The sequence below is a fragment of the Salvelinus fontinalis genome, chromosome 1 (genome assembly GCF_029448725.1).
Source record: "Salvelinus fontinalis isolate EN_2023a chromosome 1, ASM2944872v1, whole genome shotgun sequence".
In the NCBI taxonomy this organism is placed as follows: domain Eukaryota; kingdom Metazoa; phylum Chordata; class Actinopteri; order Salmoniformes; family Salmonidae; genus Salvelinus; species Salvelinus fontinalis.
In genome coordinates this window covers 56,415,946-56,426,799 of record NC_074665.1, presented here as the reverse complement: position 1 = coordinate 56,426,799, position 10,854 = coordinate 56,415,946, and the positions used below count along the sequence as shown (strand labels likewise).

Genomic DNA, 10,854 nt, shown 5'->3' with positions numbered 1-10,854 from the left:
AATCTGGAGTGCTCTACTAAATTCAGAGCGTTGTTAGATTGTCAGTTTCTAAATTCAGAGTGTTTCACTCTCGGAGCGCACACTGGACACTCAGGCCGAGGAGTAGGATTGATTTGAGTTTGAGCGTTCCGACCTTACAACGGTAGTCAAGCACCCAAGCTAACGTTGGCTAGTTTGCTAGCTACTTCCAGACACAAATGAGACCACTCTAACCATTTTACTCGCCCTAGCAGAGCTGGTTAGACAGTTTTCATGTTATCCAGAGCTTTGGTGACTAACTATGCTGCTGGCAACGATTTGATTACGCTTTTTTGCCAACGTTTACTGACACTGGCCATAGTCAACAGGTGTTGAGTGCTCGTAAATTCCTTATTCTGAGCTCTGGTACACTCAAACGAGAGTGCTCTGAAATCAGAGTAGATAGCCAGAGCGAATTTACGAAAGTACCCAAATGTCCATTGAGAACGCACAACGACTATACCATTTAGCTAAGCTAAGAATGACGAGAATAATCAAGTCAATAAACATTGAGTAGTTAGTTAGATAGCCTATAGTTAATATACTGGCAAGTTTTATGTATAAGTAGCCAACTAACGTTAGGTAACGTTAGCTAGCTAACAACATACCAGTACATACTGCTTTAATGATATGTTATGTGGTTCGTAACTGTCAGCCAACATTGTCAGCCAACATAACGTGTAAGGTAACTTATTTCAAAAGTCATTACTTTATTACATAGCTCAACATTTTCTTAATATTTGTCATAATTAGTTAAAGCAATGAATTTGTATCCGCTTTCGTTGTACTTCTACTGCATATTTTCTGCCATTTTCTTCAAATCTGAAAACTATGAGAAGCCGCGCCTATTTCCTGAAGAATTCATAATGGACCCAAAAGTACAGAAATAGCATCCTCTGCGTGTATACTTTTTTATTTTGGCAAATTTAGTACGACATCTGGGAACTTTTGGCATACTAACTATATCCATACTATGACCAATAAGCATACTATATACTCAATTCACGTCACACATAGTACAGTGGGTGTGGTTAGTATGAGTATTTGAACACAGCTCTAGGTTCCTGAAATGGGTCACATTTAGCAACAAATCCACTGATAGGAACACCGCTGAAAGATGTCCGATGGCTCTATCGAACAAAGACAACCATATCTACACGCATAAAAATGTATAGTGTGATCAATAACACATAGAGCCTTTGCAAAATGCCACAAAGCAGGACTACATTTACTTTTGAAAGTACCATGCTCAGATTCCTAATGACATCTCAGATTTCATTATTTGCAGAGACAGTTTCATTGCAAACAAGACACACAATTGGCATAGAACAAATATGACAAGATGAACTCATAGGCCTTTCTCTCTGTCCATTCTTATCCTGTAATTTAGGTAATTTGTAGGGTATTTAAAAAATATTCCGCTAATATGTAAAATTATGTATAATTGCATAAATGTTTTATTCATTCTCGGACCTGCAAATACTATGATAGATTCATGCAATGCTTCTACTATAAAGGAGATTTTTTCACCCTTACTCTTGTCTACAGTGGTCTGCGAACCCACAACCTTCTGGCCCACAGTACTGTGCGCTATCAAAATACCTGCGTTTACATATAATGCTTACAGAACAAAGAACAGTTTATAAAACTGCATATCTGAAGGCTCTGGTCTGTCCAAGAAGTGAGGGTAAACAGCAGACATGTTTTCTGAAATTCCCTTTGTTTTGAATTATTATGTTGGGTACACTTGTTTTTTCAAGTGTTCAGGGAGGGTTTAGGTAAAATATAATTTTCTTAATGGAGGACCATCCATTTTCATTTCAGAGAGGTCTGATTTTTTCCATGTAACCCTTATTATAAATAACGTTCAGTCTATAAGATAGTTTGCACTCTGAAACAAGTTCTTATCAAGGATTTGCCTATATTCGGCTCCAATTATTGTTCCCTCTATCTTTACCATTTCCTGACACTGAAAAGCATACCCATAGCATGACACTACCACCAACACGCTTCATGGTAGGGATGATGTTAGACAGGTGATGAGCTGTACCGGGTTTTCTCCAGACATAGCGCTTTGCATTCAGGCCAAATAGTAAAATGTTTGTCTCATCAGACCACAGAATCTTTTGCCCTATGCTATTAAAGTCTTTCACGTGCCTTTTTGGAAACTTCAGGCATGCTGTCAAGTCCCTTTTTCTCAGGGGTGGCTTCCACTCTCCCATAAAGCTCAGATTGCTGAAGTTCTGTAGTTCTTCTGGCAGGTTCTCCCATCTCAGCCAAGGAACTCTGCGGTTTTGTCATAGTGGTTAGTTGGTTCTTGGTCTAATCCCTGTTCAAAGTGCTTCTTGCCGGGCTGCTCAGTTTAGTCGGACGGTCAGCTCTAGGCAAAGTCTGGGTGGTTCCATATTTTTTCAATTTCCCAATGATGAGACCGCTGTGCTCTTGGAAACGTTAAACACTCTACAAACTGTTTTTTTACCCTTCCCTAGATATATGCCTCATCACAATTCTATCTCAGAGATCTACGTACAGTTTCTGCTCTGACATGCACTGTCAATTGTGGGACCATATATAGACAGTTGTGTTTCTTTATAAATCATGTCCAAAATATGTAATCGGCCACAGGTGGACTCCAATCAAGTTGTAGTGACATCTTAAGGATGAATTTGGAGTGGCATAGCAAAAGGGTGTGAATACTTATGTTACTGAGATATTTCTGTACTTCATATTCAATAAATGTTCTAACATTTTTAAAAGCACGTTTTCACTTTGTCATTGTGTGGCACTGTGTGTAGATGGGTGGGGAAAAAATATGGAATATGTCAAGTGGTATGAATATTTTCTGAACGCACTGTGTGGGTGTGTGTGTGTGTGTGCGTACACGTTTATTTGTGCTCATGCGTGTGGGTATACAGTGTATGCTCAAGTATACTTGTTTGACCTATGTATTTTCAATATAACTCATTTCCTTTTATGCAGGCATTTATCAGAAGCTGGTTCTCTTTTGCCTAAAAGTTCATTTCCCACATTCTTCAATAGTATTTCAAACAAAAAAAATGTATCATTTAAAATTCTATATTTTGATCAAGTCACTGCATGTATGAGTCCAAGCTCAAATGTTAAACTGCAAAATTGTAAAAAATAATTACGGTCTTTGAAATGTCTCTTTAAATATCTGCAGCCATTTGGAAAACTAAATGAAGGGTAGGTGATGAGGATAATGCCATATCAATATGCTGAAATATCATCACTAATAACACGAGATGACAGCATGACATTACAGCAGCTGGCTTGTGTATGAAACACACCTGTGTGTACACTACACTCCACACACCTGCCATGCGGTTCACCAGGTCACATCTCTCAGTGTCCAGAGACTGCTACTCTGTTTTTCAACCCTTTGTCCATTGAAGATGAAAGGGGCACTTGAAAAATATGGCTTGGTTGTAGATCCAAAAGGACCATTCAAATAGGGGAAAACTTAGGTGTTGATATTAGGCCAGTAATAACCACTACAAAATGTCTGTCCAGAACAATGAATAGTCAGAATGTCCAGGTAAGGGGGTTTAATTGACAGGAAGGATCCCCCCCCACACACACATGGACATCAATGTACTGTAGATAGTGGTTCTAAAAGGGTGGAAAATAAAAGGACATATTATAGTACACAATAATACGTAAAAGGGGTAAAGCTATATACAGATACACCTTGACTTTACTGAATGATAATGCAGCACATGAATATGAATGACAATAGCAGGAAAAAGCTGCAGTCTTTACTGCTACATAATACAGATCCAATATGCTCTGACTGTAAAGTATAATGTGGCCCGAGAGTACACATGACCACCGCATGGTGCGAAAACTGTCACTAAACCAAGTAATGGTGGACAGAGTAAGAGGCTCACCAAACCGACTCAACATGCTACACTTGGCTAATAAGCTGCTGCAATAGAGAGCAGGCTGTACAGTACAACAAACTCTGCATAGAATGTAACTACTATAACAAAGCTATTACTATTGTACGTATAAGCATAATGTAACTAAAAAGCACTGTGTTCATGACACAGTGAAAAGGTAACCAGTGAGCCTGGCTAACTGGCTACTTAGCTAGCAATGACAGTGCACATACGTATTTTACAAAATTCTATACAAACACCCAAACTTTATCCCCGCAAATCACTACCTGGAGGCGGGACTTACAACAAGCAAGTGATAGAGAATGTCTCTTATTGGTAAGAAACATACAGGTGATTGACTGAGGTGCTGTTGGGAATTCTAACTAAAGGGACAAACTAAGGGTGCATAGAATGAGTAACTGTGTGGCCAATTTTACAGCACTGGTGTAATTTGGTGACTCTGACAGTAATTTTTTTAACAGATGTGAAGGGAAATGTATTCATTTTGGAATAGTAGACTATATTTTGTATTTAACCTGGAAAGTCAGTTAAGAACAAATTCTTATTTACAATGACAGCCTACCCCGGCCAAACCCAGACGATGCTGGGCCAATTGTGCCCTGCCCTTTGGGACTCCCAATTATGGCCGGACGTGATACAGCCTGGAATTGAAACAGGGACTGTAGTGACACCTCTTGCACTGAGATGCAGTGCCTTAGACCGCTGCGGCACTCGGGAGCCCTATAACATAATGCCTATAATATACAGCCCTAAATCTTAGACACCCTTCCCATTTATTCAAATTTGATTCATGGGGCGAAATGGCTTTGATGGGAGATATTTTAGATGTTGAATATTTAATTATGTTCTAAAGCTGATTTTGAAAACATTTGGGGCCTTGGGATTTTGGGCCAGGGCTCATTTTACTATTTTATATCTGCCAACACCGCAGAGCAGCATTGGAGAATATAATCATCCTAAAATAAAAATAGATGCAATTATCAGAGGGGAAGATGTGGTTCTGTTACCATGGGTTACATGGTGTTGTCAGGGACTATGCAGAAGACAGTTGCAAACGATTATAGTGAAGCTTTGGCAAGAACATAATCAGGTCTACATATTTTTCTAGCTATATTCATTCACAAATGGTTGAGTATATTTTATATATTTTTTTATTTAAATGTTCTTTGTAAAGTGTGTTGAGACATTGTGAAATGCACTTTAAATAAATTATGACTTAACTTGAGTAAGAGGTGGCAAAAGATTTCCACAGCTATTTTCACAAAACAATGTCAAGTTATGGTTCCATTATTATATACTGTATCTGATTAAACATATCAACTTATACCATAATAATTACCTTTTAATTAAGTATTATTTTACCATTAATGCTAATAAATGTGAAAAATAAAATGTGATTTGATTTTAAATAGATTAGTCCCATTGTGTTTGAGAGCTACTTTGCTACAGAAACACTACCACCACCATCATTGAATTAGAACAAGTATTTTGGCATGAGAAAAAAAACACTAGCAAAATGTAATGATATCCTCTCATTATGCAATACACATAACATAGCTTATTCGTTCAATTGTGTCTTTGTATTTATATATTTTTTAAATTTAACCTTTATTTAACTAGCCTCAATTATTTGAAGTGTGTATAGTAGCAAGACTAAAACTAGGCTAACAATTCTATGTGATTTCCTTCCATTTATCAAGACACATGCCTACTATTTAAAATAATCACTGTATAGCCAGCAGCATACCACCCTGCATACCACTGTTGGCTTGCTTCTGAAGCTAAGCAGGGTTGGTCCTGGTCAGTCTCTGGATGGGAGACCAGATGCTGCTGGAAGTGGTGTTGGAGGGCCAGTAGGAGGCACTCTTTCCTCTGGTCTAAAAATAATATCCCAATGCCCCAGGGCAGTGATTGGGGACACTGCCCTGTGTAGGGTGCCGTCTTTCGGATGGGACGTTAAACGGGTGTCCTGACTCTCTGAGGTCATTAAAGATCCCATGGCACTTATCGTAAGAGTAGGGGTGTTAACCCCGGTGTCCTGGCTAAATTCCCAATCTGGCCCTCAAACCATCATGGTCACCTAATAATCCCCAGTTTACAATTGGCTCATTCATCCCCCTCCTCTCCCCTGTAACTATTCCCCAGGTCGTTGCTGCAAATGAGAACGTGTTCTCAGTCAACTTACCTGGTAAAATAACGGTAAAATAAAATAAATAAATAAAAATAAATGTATTGAACATGATCAGTGAGGTAATAAAGAAATTATAACATTACGCACGGCATTATGCACGACAAAATAAGTGAATGATTTCACAATAAAATATAACTTAAATAAATACAAATAAACCAATACTTCATGAATAAATCATAGCCTACAATTGTGCAAGATTCTAATCGTGGATTTGACCAAGGATTGCATCGCACTCCATGGCTCCAGCTGAAGAAAATCACATTTCCCCATCACACTGGAATTGGACATTGGCTGGCAGAAACATGTTCTTGTGATTGCGGGATGCGATTGAGATAAGAGAAGCTTTGTCGAACAGTGGGGTTGTGTCCTCTCCCAAGTTGGGGATTGCGTTTGGATGGTGTGTAGCCATTAAGACTTGTGCGTCTTTTTGGAGCGTTGTGTCGTGGTGATAGGACACCAATTCATTGCTGAAATTAACAGCCTCCAATGTATTGCTTGAACACATTTTATTGCAGCCTAGAATAGTTGTAAAGGCTTTTCTGAAATCCGCGTTAAATGCGTAAATGACAGGGTTTAACGAAGAGTTGGCCCAACCAAACCAAACGAAAATTGTAAACGTGGTGTCGCTTACACACGGAGGGTCATAGAAAGGTACCATGCAGTTTAGGACAAAAAAAGGCAGCCAGCAAAAAACAAAAACTCCCATGATAATGGAGAGGGTCTTTAAGACTTTTGTTTCCTTTTTAAAAGCAGTTTTCAATGCGTTTTCGTGTGCGCAAACGTTTGGGTGTTGGTTATTTTGCGCTTGTTCCACAGCTCTCTCCAATGAGGATATCCTCCGTATCTGTGTTTGCGCAATACGGAAAATCCTCGTGTAGGTGGCAACCATGATGACAACTGGGATGTAGAAACTGATCAGTGATGTGAAAATAGCATAGGTCTTGTTCAAGTTTGCGATGCAGTTCTCAGAGTGGTTGCTAACGTTTCCCGCTGATGTCTCCTCCTCGGCCACGTGCCAGTTCAGTTGGACAGGTATGAAGGATATGAGAATTGACAGCGTCCACGCCACTCCAATCATGATAAATGCAACTCTGTGGGTCATTTTCCGTTCATATCTAAAAGGACTTGCTATAGCCCAGTATCTGTCCACGCTTATGATACACAGATTAAGAATTGATGCCGTCGAGCACATTATGTCAAAAGCTATCCATATGCCACAAAATCTACCAAACAGCCAGGTGCCAGTCACCTCAGATATTGCCTCCCATGGCATCACGAGGACAGCAACGAAGAGGTCAGACACCGCCAGAGAAATCACGAAGAAGTTGGTTACCTTGGACCGGAGGTGCCTGAATTTAACGACTGCGGCGCACACGAGCGTGTTCCCCAGCAGTGTCAACACAATGAGGACAAACAAAATGCATCCAATTAGCGTCCGCACACCATTCCCGCCGGTCTCGGCTTCTGTGGCGTAAGATTCCGACAGAACTTGCGTTTCATTTCCAGTATAGTTTTCCATTTGCACTTTTCTGTCTTTGGGTAAAAACGCCTCGATTTCACATTTAGCCAAGTATTATTCAGTCTATATTCTCATGTAGGTTTCTCTGACTGCTTCCAACCCGTAGCAATTCAACTGGTCTCAGTACTCAGTAAGCTACAAAAAAACCGTGCTGTCCGATGATTCTCTCTCGCGACAGGCTATGACTCATAGCAGGTGAGACAATTATGTCTATGGTCTATCTATGGATAGACATCTTAGTGAGGGGTCTAGCCCAATGTCAGCGGCAGTGGTCGACTCATCCAGTTTGTTATAGGCTAAATTAGAATCTTCCAAAAAGAGCTTCAGTGATGGGGATGAATTAAGAATATAGTAATTAGCCTATGCCTATATGCATGTTGAAATAATAGGCTACCATAAATTATATTTTGAAATTAGTATGCTTGTGACTACAGTATTTTAGCCTATGCTAGACATATGTAAGGATTATGCAAGAAATATAAGTATTTTATGTTTGTAATCAATATTTTAAGTAGGGTTGCTACACACCTGTTTGTGCATGGCCATTAGGTTCCTGTCAAAACATATTTAATAATCTGGTTTCCAGATTATATCTGTTTACAACTTCTTTGGAACTCTACATGTGACCCCAAGGCCTAAAGTTAGTATCTGTGTAATTCATACCATCTCAAATTTAAAATCGCATTGTTTTCATCAACTGGCTGCTTGGCTTAGGGTCATTTTAACACTGTGTTACAATTGTCCACAACCCTAGAAACCATGACAAAATCTCATGTGCCTAGCAAGAGACAACAACAGTGAAGTAAATTATGTCAATGTTTACCCAAAACATAGGCCTAGTGATGGAATTGATGCTAGTTTAAATTATTGTAGATTAAGGCTCAGGACAGTAGGCTAGCCTATAAGAACAATGCAGCCAGTGGAAAAAGTTACTTTCACAAAAAAACAAATACAGTATTTACCCATAAAACGTGTGAATAGTGCAATTTTTGGCAGAAACTTTTCATAACCTTTCAGAAATGCCAAGATGATCAAATATTGTTTACCCAGTAAACACGCACACCTTTGGCCGACATATCAAAATACATAGGGTATATGTAGTTTGGAGTGTTTGCAAATTGGAAAATGTTCCTGAGACATCAGAATAGAATGTTGATGTCTGGCCAACATATAAACGATGTAAAACTAAATAATTGATTCGAAATTGCCTACAAGACATAATGAGCAAATTACATCTAAACTGCATCTTACCGATTTATCCTGTATACATCGTGCCTACTTGCGAAGACAAAGCTGTGCTATACTAGCCCATGTTAGCTAGATAGGTAAATTAGGCTAACCAGCTATCTATATCTTGTAGTTACTGTATATGGCCAGATTACATGCCCAAGGGCCTGACCCCCAGGGGACTGCCATTAATTTTGTTGAGTCACCAGGGGTCGGACTGGGACCATAAATCGTCCCTGGCTTTTCTAAAGCGAGAAACAGACCTTATGCAAACAGAGCGCAACGGAGTATCTGAATGCAGATTTACTTCACAAAATGTGTGGCTCCATGTAGAACATAAGCCTGCCTACACTGCGGGGGCAGTGTTGATTAGTATGAAGTTTTATATTTTACCACCAAACTTGATTTGGTTGAAAATGGAGCAAAGTTAGCGCAAAGTTGCTTCACAAAAGAACGAACTCTGCATATATCAATTGGGTCATTGTCACCAATCAACTTCAAAATCACTTCAACTTCAAGAATGCTCTGTCTTGGATTAGCTTGGCATTAAATAAGGAGCATATTTTGCATTGATAACCAAGTATAATCTCAGCGACTGTTCAAACAATAAACCAAACAACATTGTAGCTTTTTTAACCCCCCCCCCCCCCCTCGTCCCCCGGAGTCGATTGACACCACTCAACATTTAAAAAATCCCCACATCAAAATCCATCTGTTTAAGATAGAGATATCCGCCTATGTTGGCTTTCCACATCTGCAATGGAAAGTGGCAGATCTACAGTGCTGTTTGTCAGACCAGGAGACATCCCAAAATTCGGTCTTGTCAAGAATATATCTATTGCTTCTGAAAAGTTTAGCCTAGAAACTACACTGAACAAAAAAATATAAACGCAGCATGCAACAATTTCAAAGACTTTACTGAGTTCCAGTTCAGTCAGTCAATTGAAAAAAAATAATTAGGCCCTAATCTATGGATTTCACATGACTGGGATTAATGATATTCATCTGTTGGTCACAGAAACCTTTTTAAAAAGTAGGGGCGTGGTTTACATGCAGCAAGACACATCTCCTTCGCATAAAGTTGATCAGGCTGTTGATTGTGGCCTGTGGAATGTTGTACCACTTCTCTTTAATAGCTGTGTGAAGTTGCTGGATATTGGCGGGAACTGGAACACATGGTTCAACTGTAGTCTCTTTCATATGGCTAATTATCTTTATGGAGTCAGATAAACATTTTAATAGGCTAATTGCTTAGTCTTATTACGAGTTGGACGTAAGGTATTTCTAATATCATATATACTGTATATTCACATATTGAATATTTACTACACTACAATGTCACTTTGTATCCAATATCTGACCTTTGGTTTTAGCAGAGGAAGAGGAAGAGAGAGGCCCAACTCTGCGGAAACTCTGTCTCCCTCCAGCAGGTGGCGGTGTTTCGCCCACCAACCAAGGAATTTTTGTATGTAGGCCAATAAGAGAGTGTAGAATTTGGTTATCAAAAAAATGTATGGCTTATTTGCTACGTGTGGTTTATTTGATTGAATATAAGTTTTGTAATGCTTAAGTTGTTACGATATAAGTAGGACGTTACATCCCTGCATCTTTGAGAAAAAAAACTTTATATCGGAGTTGTCTCGAGATGGCTATGCATATTCATTAAAATAGGCTAGTAGCATAGCATCTCTCTCCATTGAATACAGGCAGTTGATGTTAACAACCCTCATTGAATGTTCAAAAAAGGATTAGAATAATGAGATGTATCCACCAATCCAAAGAAAGTATATGTGGGACCTAGACAGCCCGCCCTGCCGCTTTGTGGACAACGACTCCCATTGAAAGGGTGGAGGGACATGCATCCAGTGGCGTGTATTCATGAAAAAATGGACCAATAAAATATTTAATAAAATAATTTGTATTTTTCATCTCTCTGTGTTTCATAATTGTCCTCAAATTTGCAAGAGGCTGAATGTTCA

At 39.2% G+C, this 10,854-nt stretch overlaps 1 protein-coding gene across 1 annotated transcript; it reads right to left on the bottom strand.

The window, feature by feature from the left end:
* Positions 1 to 338: 338 nt before the first annotated feature.
* LOC129858307 (D(1C) dopamine receptor-like) lies at positions 339 to 7,970 on the bottom strand. Its single transcript, XM_055927457.1, has one exon. The coding sequence runs from the start codon at positions 7,646 to 7,648 to the stop codon at positions 6,386 to 6,388; it is 1,263 nt and encodes a 420-aa protein (XP_055783432.1). The 5' UTR covers positions 7,649 to 7,970; the 3' UTR covers positions 339 to 6,385.
* Positions 7,971 to 10,854: the final 2,884 nt, after the last annotated feature.